Here is an 18,405-nt window from a genome sequence, read left to right as displayed (position 1 = left end):
GTCAGCCAGACAGTTATCTCTGTTCTCCCCATACTGTACTGTCTGCTGTCATCCTATTTAGCTAGCCTGCCTAAGTATGCTGCAATCTGACCAAATCATTTGACTAGTTCTTCAAAGTAGATAGCTTGTGAAAGTATGTCTTGTCTCGGTCCCTCGTCGCTGTGTTGTGTGTGGTCTGTGTGCATCTAACATAACGTAGCTCGGTCCCTCATCGTTGTGTTGTGTGTGGTCTGTGTGCATCTAACATAACGTAGCTCGGTCCCTCATCGTTGTGTTGTGTGTGGTCTGTGTGTATCTAACATAACGTAGCTCGGTCCCTCATCGTTGTGTTGTGTGTGGTCTGTGTGTATCTAACATAACGTAGCTCGGTCCCTCATCGTTGTGTTGTGTGTGGTCTGTGTGTATCTAACATAACGTAGCTCGGTCCCTCATCGTTGTGTTGTGTGCGGTCTGTGTGTATCTAACATAACGTAGCTCGGTCCCTCATCGTTGTGTTGTGTGTGTGGTCTGTGTGTATCTAACATAACGTAGCTCGGTCCCTCATCGTTGTGTTGTGTGTGGTCTGTGTGTATCTAACATAACGTAGCTCGGTCCCTCATCGTTGTGTTGTGTGTGTGGTCTGTGTGCATCTAACATAACGTAGCTCGGTCCCTCATCGTTGTGTTGTGTGTGGTCTGTGTGTATCTAACATAACGTAGCTCGGTCCCTCATCGTTGTGTTGTGTGTGGTCTGTGTGTATCTAACATAACGTAGCTCGGTCCCTCATCGTTGTGTTGTGTGTGGTCTGTGTGTATCTAACATAACGTAGCTCGGTCCCTCATCGTTGTGTTGTGTGTGGTCTGTGTGTATCTAACATAACGTAGCTCGGTCCCTCATCGTTGTGTTGTGTGTGGTCTGTGTGTATCTAACATAACGTAGCAGGTGTTAAAGTGTTTCCATCCAGAGATGTGTATATAATGACGAGATGCTCATGTCTCCTCCCTAACAATGGGAGTTGCTGTCCCAAAGGTGGGAATGCAGGGGACTTGCTTAGGTCCAGAATAAGCCCATAGAAACGCATTGTGCTTATTTTGGACAGATTTTGGCTTAAGTTAAATCTCTCGGTTCGCCTCTTCCTCTCTGACCTGATTGAGCCGGAAATTACTGCCGCAATAGATTATGGTCATTGTAGTCAAGTCAACCCATAACATGATGCAGCCATCACTATGCTTGAAAATATGGAGAGGAGGACTCAATAATGTGTTGTATTGGATTTGCCCCAAACATAACATGTTGTATTCTGTACAAAAAGTTAATTGCTTTGCCACATTTTTTGCAATATTGCTTTAGTGTCTTGTTGCAAAACGGATGAATGTTTTGGAATATTTGTATTCTATACAGGCTTCCTTCTTTTCACTCTGTCAATTGAGGTTAGCATGTAGAGTAACTATAATGTTGTTGATCCGTCCTCAGTTCTCTCCTATCACTGTAACTGTTTTAAAGTCACCATTGGCTTCATGGTGAAATCCCTGAGCAGTTTCTTTTCTCTCCGGCAACTGAGTTAGGAAGGACACTGTATCTTTGTAGTGACTGGGTGTATTGATACACCATCCAAAGTGTAATTACCGCACGGTAAGCGGTATCGGAGCGCCAAGTCTAGGTCCAAGAGGCTTCTAAACAGCTTCTACCCCCAAGCCTTAAGACTCCTGAACAGCTAATCAAATGGCTACCCAGACTATTTGCATTTCACCCCCCCCCCCCCCCCCACTGCTGCTACTCTCTGTTATTATCTATGCATAGTCACAAATAACTCTATATACATGAACATATTACCACAACTACCTCGACACCGGTGCCTCCGCACATTGGCTCTGTACTGGTACCCCCTGTATATAGCCTCCACATTGACTCTGTACCGGTACCCCCTGTATATAGCCTCCACATTGACTCTGTACCGGTACCCCCTGTATATAGCCTCCACATTGACTCTGTACCGGTACCCCCTGTATATAGCCTCCACATTGATTCTGTACCAGTACCCCCTGTATATAGTCTCCACATTGACTCTGTACCGGTACCCCTTGTATATAGCCTCCACATTGACTTTGTACTGGTACCCCCTGTATATAGCCTCCACATTGACTCTGTACCGGTACCCCCTGTATATAGCCTCCACATTGACTCTGTACCGGTACCCCCTGTATATAGCCTCCACATTGACTCTGTACCGGTACCCCCTGTATATAGCCTCCACATTGACTCTGTACTGGTACCCCCTGTATATAGCCTCCACATTGACTCTGTACCGGTACCCCCTGTATATAGCCTCCACATTGACTCTGTACCGGTACCCCCTGTATATAGCCTCCACATTGACTCTGTACCAGTACCCCCTGTATATAGCCTCCACATTGACTCTGTACCGTAACACCCTGTATATAGCCTCCAAATTGACTCTGTACCGTAACACCCTGTATATAGCCTCCACATTGACTCTGTACCGGTACCCCCTGTATATAGCCTCCACATTGACTCTGTACAGTAACACCCTGTATATAACCTCCACATTGACTCTGTACCAGTACCCCCTGTATATAGCCTCCACATTGACTCTGTACTGGTACCCCCTGTATAAAGCCTTCACATTGACTCTGTACCGTAATACCCTGTATATAGCCTCCACATTGACTCTGTACCGGTACCCCCTGTGTATAGCCTCCACATTGACTCTGTACCGTAACACCCTATATATAGCCTCCACTTTGACTATTGACTCTGTACTGGTACCCCCTGTATATAGCCTCCACATTGACTCTGTACTGGTACCCCCTGAATATAGCCTCCACATTGACTCTGTACCGTAACACCCTGTATATAGCCTCCACATTGACTCTATACCAGTACACCCTGTATATAGCCTCCACATTGACTCTGTACCGTAACACCCTGTATATAGCCTCCAAATTGACTCTGTACCGTAACACCCTGTATATAGCCTCCACATTGACTCTGTACCGGTACCCCCTGTATATAGCCTCCACATTGACTCTGTACCAGTACCCCCTGTATATAGCCTCCACATTGACTCTGTACCGTAACACCCTGTATATAGCCTCCAAATTGACTCTGTACCGTAACACCCTGTATATGGCCTCCACATTGACTCTGTACCGTAACAACCTGTAAATAGCCTCCACATTAACTCTGTACTGGTACCCCCTGTATATAGCCTCCACATTGACTCTGTACCGTAACAACCTGTAAATAGCCTCCACATTAACTTTGTACCGGTATCCCCTGTATATAGCCTCCACATTAACTCTGTACCGGTACCCCCTGTATATAGACTCCACATTGACTCTGTACCGTAACAACCTGTAAATAGCCTCCACATTAACTTTGTACCGGTATCCCCTGTATATAGCCTCCACATTAACTCTGTACCGGTACCCCCTGTATATAGACTCCACATTGACTCTGTACCGTAACACCCTGTATATAGACTCCACATTGACTCTGTACCGTAACACCCTGTATATAGCCTCCACATTAACTCTGTACCGGTACCCCCTGTATATAGACTCCACATTGACTCTGTACCGTAACACCCTGTATATAGCCTCCACATTGACTCTGTACCGGTTCCCCCTGTATATAGCCTCCACATTGACTCTGTACCGGTTCCCCCTGTATATAGCCTCCACATTGACTCTGTACCGGTTCCCCCTGCAATTCTGTTACTGGGTGTAACTCATACTTCACTTACTGTACTTCCAATAACTGAATGACATTTGTTATAACTCCAGGTGTGATGTCATAGCTGACACCCCATTATTCTGTCTGCTGACATCATTGAATCTGAATTCAGAGTAGATGTTTTAAGAGTTTTTGGAATACGTGGTCACATAAAAACTTGAGGGACATTTTACAGTAATTTTACAGTAAGTTTTACAGTAGGTTTTATAGTAAGTTTGCAACTGCACAGTTCTTCCAGTAAACGTTTTTTTTTTAAACGTTCCGTGTAAATTGTTAAAAGTAGTCCTTTGTGCATAGAGTTGGATGGTTTTTAAACATTGGAATGAATGTTTTTGTTTGGCATACATTTAATATAGAAGAAATCTGAGTCTCAGCGCAATTCTGTTTCCTGTGGAATTACCCGGCAACAACCACAGGAGATGGTGGCATTTCCTTCAGTCAGCAAAACCCACACACCGACACAGAATAACACACAAACACACACGCAAGTCATGAGAGGTGTACACTTACGTGATAAATCCCCAGAAGCCAGTGTTTAAAGGATATATTGGCATGGGTGTGGTTAGGCCAGAGATGGAGTTGAGGTTTGCCAAACCGTGCCAATATGTCCTCCAAACACCGGCTTCAAGGGCATTATCCCTTTTATGCAACGGGTTACCAACATATTCAAATAATGATTCACATATTTTCATTAAAAACGTTATTTTGTTGAATGTATTCATATTATTTCATCCTTCCACAAGATTTTAGTCCCAACACAAATCTAGGGTCGCTACCCAAGCCGGCTGGTTGTTCGTTCTATCAGTTCTGTGCCAGGGTAACGGATGTAAAACGGCTAGCTTAGTAAGCGGTGGTGCGCGCTAAATAGCGTTTCAATCGGTGACGTCATGTCACGCCCTGGTCAAAGTATTTTGTGTTTTTCTTCATTTATTTGGTCAGGCCAGGGTGTGGCATGGGTTTTTGTATGTGGGGTGTTTTGTATTGGGATTGTAGCTTAGTGGGGTGTTCTAGATAAGTCTATGGCTGTCTGAAGTGGTTCTCAATCAGAGGCAGGTGTTTATCGTTGTCTCTGATTGGGAACCATATTTAGGCAGCCATATTCTTTGAGTGTTTCGTGGGTGATTGTCCTGATGTCCTTATTGTCCCTGTTCTGTGTTTATTTACACCAGTATAGGCTGTTTCGGTTTTCGTTACGTTCATTGTGTTTGTTGTTTTTGTAATTGATTTGTGTTCACGTTTGTTTATTAAACATGGATCGTAATCTACACGCCGCATTTTGGTCCGACTCTCCTTCCCACCTAGAAAGCCGTAACATATCACTTGCTCTGAGACATTGAAGCAGTACTTCCCCTTGCTGTGCAAGGGCCCTGGTTTTTGTGGAGCGATGGGTAATGATGCTTCGTGGGTGACTGTTGTTGATGTGTGCAGAGGGTCCCTGGTTCGCGCCCGGATATGGGAGGGGGGACGGTCTAAAGTTATACTGTTACACCAGTAACAATCTATGGACGAGACCCAGTCGTTCAGTCTTGTTGTTCTGTATCCATGGACGAGACCCAGTCGTTCAGTCTTTTTGTTCTGTATCTATGGACGAGACCCAGTCGTTCAGTCTTTTTGTTCTGTATCTATGGACGAGACCCAGTCGTTCAGTCTTGTTGTTCTGTATCTATGGACGAGACCCAGTCGTTCAGTCTTTTTGTTCTGTATCTATGGACGAGACCCAGTCGTTCAGTCTTGTTGTTCTGTATCTATGGACGAGACCCAGTCGTTCAGTCTTTTTGTTCTGTATCTATGGACGTGACCCAGTCGTTCAGTCTTTTTGTTCTGTATCTATGGACGAGACCCAGTCGTTCAGTCTTTTTGTTCTGTATCTATGGACGAGACCCAGTCGTTCAGTCTTGTTGTTCTGTATCTATGGACGAGACCCAGTCGTTCAGTCTTGTTGTTCTGTATCTATGGACGAGACCCAGTCGTTCAGTCTTGTTGTTCTGTATCTATGGACGAGACCCAGTCGTTCAGTCTTGTTGTTCTGTATCTATGGACGAGACCCAGTCGTTCAGTCTTTTTGTTCTGTATCCATGGACGAGACCCAGTCGTTCAGTCTTTTTGTTCTGTATCTATGGACGAGACCCAGTCGTTCAGTCTTTTTGTTCTGTATCTATGGACGAGACCCAGTCGTTCAGTCTTTTTGTTCTGTATCTATGGACGAGACCCAGTCGTTCAGTCTTTTTGTTCTGTATCTATGGACGAGACCCAGTCGTTCAGTCTTTTTGTTCTGTATCTATGGACGAGACCCAGTCGTTCAGTCTTTTTGTTCTGTATCTATGGACGAGACCCAGTCGTTCAGTCTTTTTGTTCTGTATCTATGGACGAGACCCAGTCGTTCAGTCTTGTTGTTCTGTATCTATGGACGAGACCCAGTCGTTCAGTCTTTTTGTTCTGTATCCATGGACGAGACCCAGTCGTTCAGTCTTTTTGTTCTGTATCTATGGACGAGACCCAGTCGTTCAGTCTTTTTGTTCTGTATCTATGGACGAGACCCAGTCGTTCAGTCTTTTTGTTCTGTATCTATGGACGAGACTCAGTCGTTCAGTCTTTTTGGTCAGTATCTATGGACGAGACCCAGTCGTTCAGTCTTCTTGTTCTGTATCTATGGACGCGACCCAGTCGTTCAGTCTTTTTGTTCTGTATCTATGGACGTGACCCAGTCGTTCAGTCTTTTTGTTCTGTATCTATGGACGTGACCCAGTCGTTCAGTCTTTTTGTTCTGTATCTATGGACGAGACCCAGTCGTTCAGTCTTTTTGTTCTGTATCTATGGACGAGACTCAGTCGTTCAGTCCTTTTGTTCTGTATCTATGGACGAGACCCAGTCGTTCAGTCTTGTTGTTCTGTATCTATGGACGAGACCCAGTCGTTCAGTCTTTTTGTTCTGTATCTATGGACGTGACCCAGTCGTTCAGTCTTTTTGTTCTGTATCTATGGACGAGACCCAGTCGTTCAGTCTTTTTGTTCTGTATCTATGGACGAGACCCAGTCGTTCAGTCTTTTTGTTCTGTATCTATGGCAACCCAGTCTTTCATTCTAAATGACCCATTACCATACTGGCTGGCAACATTCTTATCCCTTGCTTGCTAGCTTTTCAACTATGGCTAATTTACAGTCAAAAAGCGCAGCCAGAATAACAACAAAGTTGCTGCATTTGCATTAGTTCAAGAAGTTTTCTAGTGACATTTATTTGGACACATCCATAACAAACATAGCTAATGAGGAGCGATTTCACCTGACATTGAAAATGTGCTCATTGTCAGGACACTGTTGTTCAGAGGAGCGAGCTAACAACACAGCTTACAACACAGCTTACAACACAGCTTACAACACAGTTTACAACACAGCTAACAACACAGCTAACAACACAGCTTACAACACAGCTTACAACACAGCTTACAACACAGCTAACAACACAGCTAACAACACAGCTAACAACACAGCTTACAACACAGCTTACAACACAGCTTACAACACAGCTTACAACACAGCTAACAACACAGCTAACAACACAGCTAACAACACAGCTTACAACACAGCTTACAACACAGCTTACAACACAGCTAACAACACAGCTTACAACACAGCTTACAACACAGCTTACAACACAGCTTACAACACAGCTTACAACACAGCTAACAACACAGCTAACAACACAGCTAACAACACAGCTAACAACACAGCTAACACAATCACTTTAAACTGAAACTGGAAAGACTACAAACTAGCTGCACATTGTTTCATTTTACCTTTTTTTAATTGACATTTATTTGTATATATATCCATAAGAATGATGCCAGCCGATTCATGATTTTTACTGGCTGAGAAACGCTGCCTGCCTGTCTGTCTCGTCTCGTCTCCCGACATGTTCATTACTACGGGACAGCTGGAGATCGCATTTGAATATTGAAACAATGTTGCAAATGTCGGAGAGACAGAAAACAAGGTTGATACAAATCTCCGCTTTTGAAAACTAAATGTTAATTTAAAAGAAGTGGGAGATAATGTCTTGATGCTTTTTACAGTGGAGATCAGGTTTATAAATTGCCTGGCTGGGCTGATGAGACAGTGGATTGGTGCAGTCAGATGGAACAGAGCAAATAGTCATTTTAACATCATACATTTAACCGGTGGTAACTTGTGGAATAGACACCAGCTGGAATGCGGTTTTAACCAATCAGCATCAGACCCACTCGCTGTATAAACACACACACACCCCTAAACACACACACACACACCCCTAAACACACACACACCCCTAAACACACACACACACACCCCTAAACACACACACACACACCCCTAAACACACACACACCCCTAAACACACACACCCCTAAACACACACACACACCCCTAAACACACACACACACACCAACTTGCATGAGGTGTACACACACACACCCCTAAACACACACACACACACCAACTTGCATGAGGTGTACACACACACACCCCTAAACACACACACACACACCAACTTGCATGAGGTGTACACACACACACCCCTAAACACACACACACACACCAACTTGCATGAGGTGTACACACACACACCCCTAAAACACACACACACACACCAACTTGCATGAGGTGTACACACACACACCCCTAAACACACACACACACACCAACTTGCATGAGGTGTACACACACACACCCCTAAACACACACACACACACCAACTTGCATGAGGTGTACACACACACACCCCTAAACACACACACACACACCAACTTGCATGAGGTGTACACACACACACCCCTAAACACACACACACCAACTTGCATGAGGTGTACACACACACACCCCTAAACACACACACACCAACTTGCATGAGGTGTACACACACACCCCTAAACACACACACACACAGACACACCACACACTGGGGTGTATCAATGGTACAGAATGAATGGCCCAGTAGGATAATGTGCATCAATGGTACAGAATGAATGGCCCAATGGGATACTGTGTACCAATGGTACAGAATGAATGGCCCAGTAGGATACTGTGTATCAATGGTACAAAGTAGGAAACTGTGTATCAATGGTACAGAATGAATGGCCCAGTAGGATACTGTGTATCAATGGTACAGAATGAATGGCCCAGTAGGACACAGTGTATCAATGGTACAGAATGAATGGCCCAGTAGGATAATGTGTATCAATGGTACAGAATGATTGGCCCAGTAGGATACTGTGTATCAATGGTACAGAATGAATGGCCCAGTAGGATACAGTGTATCAATGGTACAGAGTAGGATACTGTGTATCAATGCTACAGAATGAATGGCCCAGTAGGACACAGTGTGTTCATGGTACAGAATAAATGGCCCAGTAGGATACAGTTTAATCAATGGCACAGAATGAATGAATGATGTCAACAATCTAAGAACGTTGTACTGTACCTTCTGGAGCCTTTGGAATAAGTGAAGGTGAAGGTGGCGTCAGAATATCTGAAATCTAAAATCAATAAGAGGGGAAATAGAACCGGTCAGAACGGAAATCAAGAAGAGGGTTATTATCCACTACTACACAATGGCAAGATACAACCACAGGGAGAGAAGAAGAAAAAGATCCCTTCAACAAATGCAGTTTCCATGGCAACATCAAAAGGGGTTCCACTGACTGACCAAATATGTAAAGGAGCATAAATTTTCGGACAATATCACATTTACACAACCGTTACGTTATGTCCGGTTGAAATGTAACGTCAATAGGCAATTGGACCAGTCGGCTGGTGTCTTCAATATTATGTCTGTCTGTCATTTTCTGTAGGGATGTTTAACCAAAGCCTATTGTCATCATGACAAGAATATTAATCTATTCCTATTTCTCTTCATGTGAAATAATTATCATCATTTCAAACTATCCGTATCAAGGCATCAAATGTTTTGCCAGACAAAAATGTAATGATAGACTATAATGGTGTCTGGGTTTTCCCAATTTAATCACCATGCACAGCTATCGAATACAATTATTTAGGCCTATGATTAGATTCATTTGTTAATGATATTGACAACTGTCAGGTCTAGAAGATGCTTATGTTATTGAGGGCAGTGATGTAAAATTATAGACTATAATGGTATCTGGGTTTTCCCAATTTAATCATCAAACACAGCTATCGAATGCAATTATTTAGGTCTAATGATTAGATTCATTTGTTAATGATATTGACAACTGTCAGGCTTAGAAGATGCTATTGCTATTGAAGGCAGTGATGTAAAATGAGTGTGTTCATCAACATACACTAGACCACATAACCTAACGGTTGGAACACACCACTACCACCACTGACTAACTACACACACACACTCACCAGAGAAAAGGCAGTCTTTCTCTGCCTTGCTCCTTTGAATTACGATGTTGACGTCTTTTTGTATTCTCTCTTGTCTTGAACACATCCCCATGAAATAAACCCCACGGGAATGGCTTCTCTGTTTTAATAAGCGAGAAATAAGATCCCATCAAATGACTTGATATATTTCCAGTGAAACTGACATTTGCAATGGAGCGTGGATGGCTGAGCAGGCTGGTTGAGACGGCTTTCGTTATATTCCCGGTGTTGTCGGATTCGTTTCAACTCGTACGGGATATCATCTCGGATAACAATAGATTATGATAGGCCTAATATGCAGCGGGAGCAGGAATCGGCAGTAGTTCCGCACCTCGATGGATTTCATAAAGACAGCCTGTTTTACACCGGAAGCCCCAGTCTCCACTCTTCATCACTGTGCACGGTTCAACCTTCCTAGAAATGGCGATTTCGAAAGCTACGGGATAGAAAGCTCGACCGGTCTTAAATTGAAACAAACATCGCTTGCGCGGTTTTATTATATCTAGAGATGAACAAAGCAGAGGATCTCGAATAGTAAACTTTGCCAGATGCTGCCCGTGGAATCAACAGCCGACAGTTCCCGTCGGTGTACAATAAACTATGCTGATGTCAGAGCATGTCATCCACTCATCTATTTGTCAGATTGTCACGGACTGGAATGAAGTGTAAACTCATAGTGTGACTTCATCCACGAGAGAGCTATGGACAGAGAGAATAAACCTGCTATTATGAAGGGCATGTGATGCACGCCTGAATATGTCCCGTAGAGCCAGCCTACCTACCCATCAACCCAAGAAACTGCTCCACGCTTCCTAACGTTTCCAACCTGCATTCGGGTTGACCTACAGTAACATAGTACATGTAAATAAGGGACACTCCTATTAGTAAAACGTATTACATTTCGGTATGGTATGCGTTCATTTGTGGATGTCCATCATCCTTATGGTCTGATATGTTTTAAATTGCAATTCATACAATACAGTATCACACATTTTCTGAAATGTACAATATGTTACGAATTCCAATTAACATTAGCTAGATGGCTAATTCTAACATGAACTCGGTGGTTAATGTTAGCTATGCTAGGGATTAGAGCTAAGGGGTTTAAGGTTAGTGGAAGGGTTAGCTAACATGCGTAGTAGTTGCAAAGTAGCTAGCAAGTAGTAAGTAGTTGTTAATTAGCTAAAATGCTAAAGTTGTCCATGATGAGAATCAAAACACGCAACATTTAGGTTGCTAGACGTTTGCGTTATATGCCCGCCCATCAATGTCAACATCAATGAAATGTTCCACTCATTTCCAGGAATGCCTGAATAAGTACATCCATTTTGTGAGGTTTGTGTGTGTTTATGTGTGTGTGTGAGAGAGATGTTTGAGAGCAGCAGTACAGAAGCCAGTAGCTGGTGGGTGAGCTGTTGACAGCATTGATGACAGAGACCAGGGCTGAGTAGGTTTGTCATGTCCGCCCACACAACAGTCGGCCAGGCTGAAACACTAAACAATCAGTACTGTGTCCAATTCCTGCCTGCATGGCAGCACAAACCCAAAACCATTTCACCTGTTATTTAGAAGCTGCTAAACATTTTACAGCACAGTAGGGAGGGGAGGGTGAGAGCATGGGAGAGGAGAGAGGAGACATGACACCACAGCTCCTCTCTACAGAACAGATGGTAGAATGTTCCCTCCACCACGTAAGCGAGTCACATCATCAAAGAAGTGTGTGTCGTGAGAGTGGATAGATAAATCAACTGCCCAGAGAAAACAGTGGATAGATAAATCTACTGCCCAGAGATAATCAACTGCCCAGAAAAAACAGAGAGTGGATAGATAAATCAACTGCCCAGAGAATACAGAGTGGATAGATAAATCTACTGCCCAGAGAAAACAGAGTGGATAGATAAATCAACTGCCCAGAGAAAACAGAGTGGATAGATAAATCTACTGCCCAGAGATAATCAACTGCCCAGAAAAAGCAGAGAGTGGATAGATAAATCAACTGCCCAGAGAAAACAGAGTGGATAGATAAATCTACTGCCCAGAGATAATCAACTGCCCAGAAAAAACAGAGAGTGGATAGATAAATCAACTGCCCAGAGAAAACAGTGGATAGATAAATCTACTGCCCAGAGATAATCGACTGCCCAGAAAAAACAGAGAGTGGATATATAAATCAACTGCCCAGAGAATACAGAGTGGATAGATAAATCTACTGCCCAGAGATAATCAACTGCCCAGAAAAAACAGAGAGTGGATAGATAAATCAACTGCCCAGAGAAAACAGAGTGGATAGATCAATCTACTGCCCAGAGATAATCAACTGCCCAGAAAAAACAGAGAGTGGATAGATAAATCAACTGCCCAGAGAAAACAGAGTGGATAGATAAATCTACTGCCCAGAGATAATCAACTGCCCAGAAAAAACAGAGGTTGGATAGATAAATCTACTGCCCAGAGATAATCAACTGTCCAGAAAAAACAGAGGTTGGATAGATAAATCTACTGCCCAGAGAAAACAGAGAGTGGATAGATAAATCTACTGCCCAGAGATAATCAACTGCCCAGAAAAAACAGAGAGTGGATAGATAAATCTAGGAGGTGGATAGGTGGCATAGGGAGATGGACAGGTAGGAGAGGAGATGGACAGGTGGAATAGGGAGATGGACAAGTGGGAGAGGAGATGGACAGGTGGCATAGGGAGATGGACAGGTGAGAGAGGAGATGGACAGGTGGCATAGGGAGATGGACAGGTAAGAGAGGAGATGGACAGGTAAGAGTGGAGATGGATAGGTCAGAGAGGAGATGGACAGGTCAGAGAGGAGATGGACAGGTAAGATAGGAGATGGATATGTCAGAGAGGAGATGGACAGGTAAGAGAGGAGATGGACAGGTAAGAGAGGAGATGGATAGGTCAGAGAGGAGATTGACTGGTAAGAGAGGAGATGGACTGGTAAGAGAGGAGATGGACAGGTAAGAGAGGAGATGGATAGGTCAGAGAGGAGATGGATAGGTCAGAGAGGAGATGGATAGGTCAGAGAGGAGATGGACAGGTCAGAGAGGAGATGGATAGGTAATAGAGGAGATGGACAGGTCAGAGAGGAGATGGACAGGTCAGAGAGGAGATGGATAGGTCAGAGAGGAGATGGATAAGTCAGAGAGAAGATGGACAGGTAAGAGAGGAGATGGATAGGCCAGAGAGGAGATGGACAGGTCAGAGAGGAGATGGATAGGTCAGAGAGGAGATGGATAGGTCAGAGAGGAGATGGATAGGTCAGAGAGGAGATGGATAGGTCAGAGAGGAGATGGGTAGGTAAGAGAGGAGATGGATAGGTAAGAGAGGAGATGGATAGGTAAGAGAGGAGATGGATAGGTAAGAGAGGAGATGGATAGGTAAGAGAGGAGATGGATAGGTCAGAGAGGAGATGGACAGGTAAGAGAGGAGATGGACAGGTGGCATATGGAGATGGATAGGTAAGAGAGGAGATGGATAGGTAAGAGAGGAGATGGATAGGTCAGAGAGGAGATGGATAGGTAGGAGAGGAGATGGACAGGTAAGAGAGGAGATGGACAGGTGGCATAGGGAGATGGATAGGTCAGAGAGGAGATGGATAGGTCAGAGAGGAGATGGATAGGTCAGAGAGGAGATGGATAGGTAAGAGAGGAGATGGACAGGTCAGAGAGGAGATGGATAGGTCAGAGAGGAGATGGATAGGTCAGAGAGGAGATGGATAGGTCAGAGAGGAGATGGATAGGTCAGAGAGGAGATGGGTAGGTCAGAGAGGAGATGGATAGGTAAGAGAGGAGATGGATAGGTAAGAGAGGAGATGGATAGGTAAGAGAGGAGATGGATAGGTCAGAGAGGAGATGGACAGGTAAGAGAGGAGATGGACAGGTGGCATATGGAGATGGATAGGTAAGAGAGGAGATGGATAGGTAAGAGGGGAGATGGATAGGTCAGAGAGGAGATGGACAGGTAAGAGAGGAGATGGACAGGTGGCATAGGGAGATGGATAGGTCAGAGAGGAGATGGATAGGTAAGAGAGGAGATGGACAGGTCAGAGAGGAGCTGGATAGGTGAGAGAGGAGATGGATAGGTCAGAGAGTAGATGGATAGGTCAGAGAGGAGATGGATAGGTCAGAGAGGAGATGGATAGGTCAGAGAGGAGATGGATAGGTAAGAGAGGAGATGGATAGGTCAGAGAGGAGATGGACAGGTAAGAGAGGAGATGGACAGTGCTCTCTGAGGTGATGTCTCCGTCACGGACAACAAAATCAAGGGATTGAAGGGCAGAGATGAACTCAGCGTTCTTGACCACAGAACGGTAGTTCCAAAGGCTGCCGGAGACCCAGAATTCCACATGGGTTCTGTGCACAAGGTACACATTAGAAGGGTTGCAGCCAAGGGGCGGGATTGTCTGTAAAGCCTACAGGTCAGAGAGGAGATGGACAGGTAAGGGGCGGGGAGGGTCTGTAAAGCCTACAGGTCAGAGAGGAGATGGACAGGTAAGGGGCGGGGAGGGTCTGTAAAGCCTACAGGTCAGAGAGGAGATGGACAGGTAAGGGGCGGGGAGGGTCTGTAAAGCCTACAGGTCAGAGAGGAGATGGACAGGTAAGGGGCGGGGAGGGTCTGTAAAGCCTACAGGTCTGAGAGGAGATGGACAGGTCAGAGAGGAGATGGACAGGTAAGGGGCGGGGAGGGTCTGTAAAGCCTACAGGTCAGAGAGGAGATGGACAGGTAAGGGGCGGGGAGGGTCTGTAAAGCCTACAGGTCAGAGAGGAGATGGACAGGTAAGGGGCGGGGAGGGTCTGTAAAGCCTACAGGTCTGAGAGGAGATGGACAGGTCAGAGAGGAGATGGACAGGTAAGGGGCGGGGAGGGTCTGTAAAGCCTACAGGTCAGAGAGGAGATGGACAGGTAAGGGGCGGGGAGGGTCTGTAAAGCCTACAGGTCAGAGAGGAGATGGACAGGTAAGGGGCGGGGAGGGTCTGTAAAGCCTACAGGTCTGAGAGGAGATGGACAGGTCAGAGAGGAGATGGACAGGTAAGGGGCGGGGAGGGTCTGTAAAGCCTACAGGTCAGAGAGGAGATGGACAGGTAAGGGGCGGGGAGGGTCTGTAAAGCCTACAGGTCTGAGAGGAGATGGACAGGTCAGAGAGGAGATGGACAGGTAAGGGGCGGGGAGGGTCTGTAAAGCCTACAGGTCAGAGAGGAGATGGACAGGTAAGGGGCGGGGAGGGTCTGTAAAGCCTACAGGTCAGAGAGGAGATGGACAGGTAAGGGGCGGGGAGGGTCTGTAAAGCCTACAGGTCTGAGAGGAGATGGACAGGTCAGAGAGGAGATGGACAGGTCAGAGAGGAGATGGACAGGTAAGGGGCGGGGAGGGTCTGTAAAGCCTACAGGTCTGAGAGGAGATGGAAAGGTCAGAGAGGAGATGGACAGGTCAGAGAGGAGATGGACAGGTAAGGGGCGGGGAGTGTCTGTAAAGCCTACAGGGAGAGGTGCGAACAGGAATAGAAAACACACACGTAGTTGTTGTGTCACCTTGCAGAGTTTTTTCTTTCCCGCTAGGTAGAGATACCCACACAATCCCAGACTTCACACTGGAGACTTCCTCATATTTCACAACTGCTGAAATAAATGCCATGTAGCGATTTTTAAACGAACATCCGAGGGCATTATGAAGGCTAACAACCTTTTCTGTGTGCTGTAAGGGATATTGCCGTTTCACACGCAGGACAGCATTGGAGTAGAAAACTATCTGAGTTTTGTGTGATGTTGTAGGTAGGCTGATCTTTGTAGCTGCTGCCTTATCGTAGAGCCACTAGCCAGAGTTGCTGAAAAATTACACCAATACTTTGACTGCCTGTCTGCTTAGCCACGGTTTGCAATGATGATTAAAAAAAATAACATTACATTGCTAATTAGACTGCGTGTCTGAGTCTTGCTTGTCGTGGATATGCTGCGTGGTAGCCCCTGAGTGGTGCAGCGGTCTAAGGCACTGCATCTCAGTGCTTGAAGGCATCACTACGGACACTCTGGTTCGAATCCAGGCTGTATCACAACCGGCCGTGATTGGGAGTCCCATAAGGTGGTGCACAATTGGCCCTGCGTCTTCCGAGCTTGGACAGTGCAGGCTGTCATTGTAAATAAGAATCTCTTCATAACTCCGTTTGACCAAAAAACAATCTACAAGTTTGCACGAACATGATGGACTGTCTGTCTTTTGCATCTGACCAGATAGTTTAAAGCTTGACCTCTTTTCTATAACCTGTATAGAGCATAATGTATGGTGTAGACTTGGCATCTAGGTTTCTCACTTACAGGTGGTACCAATTTATATATGGGAGAGGAGAATGGGCAGGGTGTATGCAATTTGAATACTGTATTATCTACTATATTAAAAAAGTTGTGTTTTAACGGACACTACTGTAGTATTTACTATAGTGTTTTTATAGTGTTGTACACTATATATACAAAAGTATGTGGACACCCTTTCAAATTAGTGGATTCGGATATTTCAGCCACACCAGTTGCTGACAGGTGGACAGGTGCTGACAGGTGGATTAAATTGACCACACAGCCATGCAATCTCCATAGACTAAACATTGTCAGTAGAAGGGCCCGTACTGAAGAGATCAGTCACTTTCAACCGTCACAGAATACCACATTTCCAACAAGTCCGTTTGTCAGATTTCTGCCCTGCTCGAGCTGCCCCAGGTCAACTGTAAGGGCTGTTATTGTGAAATGGAAACGTCTAGGAGCAACAACGGCTCAGCTGTGAAATGGTAAGCCACACAAGCTCACAGAACGGTACCGTGAAGTGCTGGAGCGTGTAAAAATTGTCTGCCCTCTGATGTAACACTCACTACCGAGTTCCAAACTGCCTCTGGAAGTAAGTAATGTCAGAACTGTTCAATGAAATAGGTTTCCATGGCCGAGCAGCCTAACATCACCATGTGCAATGCCAAGCGTCGGCTGGAGTGGTGTGAAGCTCGCCGCCATTGGACTCTGGAGCAGTGGAAAAGCGTTCTCTGAAGTGATGAATCACGCTTCACCATCTGGCAGTCCAGACGGACGAATCTGGGTTTTGGTGGATGCCAGGAGTGCCAACTGTAAAGTTTGGTGGAGGAGGAATAATGGTCTGGGGCTGTTTTTCATGGTTCGGGCCCCTTAGTTCCAGTGAAGGGAAAGCTTAACTCTTCTGCATACAATGACCTTCTAGAAGTTTCTGTTTTTCCAACTTTGTCACCTCAAAAAATCTCTCTCCATTTAGGTCACGGAGAGGCTAGCGTTTGTTCGATTTAGTTGCCATGACACCCATACCGAGGAAACCAATGAAGAAATGCATTGTCCTGCTTTTAGACGGAGATTTTAGATTTTAAAAGGAGAAAATGCGTTTCTCGTCTGAAATAAATATGAAATGAAAATGCATTACTTTGATTGGTGCATTACAAATGATTTCCGTTTGATTGATTCCCTCTCGTTCAAATGTCAGTCTTGGTGCAGTAGACGTTTTATATTTAATGACCAGCAGATGGCAGTATTTACCTGATATGCGAAGCTGACACCCTCAGCTGGTCAGTGTTATTATTGTATTTATTTTTTAACTTTATTTAACCAGGCAAGTCAGTTAAGAACAAATTCTTATTTTCAATGACGGCCTAGGAACAGTGGGTTAAACTGCCTTGTTCAGGGGCAGAACGACAGATTTGTACCAGGTCAGCTTGGGGGATCCGATCTCTAACCACGAGGCTACCTGTCGCCCCAGTGTAATTCGCCATTGTAACCAGGAACACCTTTTCAGTAATAAAACCGAAAGATGTGATGGGTAACGTTGCCTAAAACCTGAGGACCTGAGTTCGCTCCCCAAAACAAGGCCTAGTCATTGGCTCGGCTGGCTAATACAGTCGTGTGCAGCACCAAGGTCTGCATTTATAAAGCGTCTCACAGTAGGAGCTGATCTAGGATCTGTTTTGCCTTCTAGATTATAAAGACAGGGGGGGGGGGCTGATCCTAGATCTGTAATCCTACTCTTATGGGTTTAGGTCCCTGACATTGTTGTCTTGTTGATCGTTGCGTTTTCCTGGAAGTCCAGCGGTTCACGGACTGTATTTAGCAAGACAAGAAAGGGGGTGGGGGGGGGAGAGAGATAAAGAGTGAGAAAGAGGGAGAGAGGGGGGAGACAGAGAGATAAAGAGAGAGAAAGAGGGAGAGAGAGACAGAGAGAGAGAGAGAGAGAGAGAGACAGAGAGAGAGAGAAAGAGGGAGAGAGAGAGAGGGGGGGAGCCTG

General features: G+C 45.2%; 1 protein-coding gene across 1 annotated transcript in view; it reads right to left on the bottom strand.

The window, feature by feature from the left end:
• Positions 1-10,836, bottom strand: part of LOC135509164 (protein mono-ADP-ribosyltransferase PARP8-like) — a 130,891-nt gene extending 120,055 nt beyond the window's left edge. The window contains exons 1-3 of the mRNA XM_064929629.1: positions 10,451-10,836; positions 10,102-10,219; positions 9,191-9,245 (exon numbers count right to left, since the gene is read on the bottom strand). Coding sequence (XP_064785701.1) covers positions 9,191-9,245; positions 10,102-10,219; positions 10,451-10,465 — 188 coding nt within the window. The 5' untranslated portion in view covers positions 10,466-10,836. The remainder of the gene's footprint in view (positions 1-9,190; positions 9,246-10,101; positions 10,220-10,450) is intronic.
• Positions 10,837-18,405: the final 7,569 nt, after the last annotated feature.

Source organism: Oncorhynchus masou, chromosome 1 (assembly GCF_036934945.1).
Source record: "Oncorhynchus masou masou isolate Uvic2021 chromosome 1, UVic_Omas_1.1, whole genome shotgun sequence".
In the NCBI taxonomy this organism is placed as follows: domain Eukaryota; kingdom Metazoa; phylum Chordata; class Actinopteri; order Salmoniformes; family Salmonidae; genus Oncorhynchus; species Oncorhynchus masou.
Note: the sequence above shows the minus strand (reverse complement) of the source record. Positions and strands in the feature narration are given on the sequence as shown.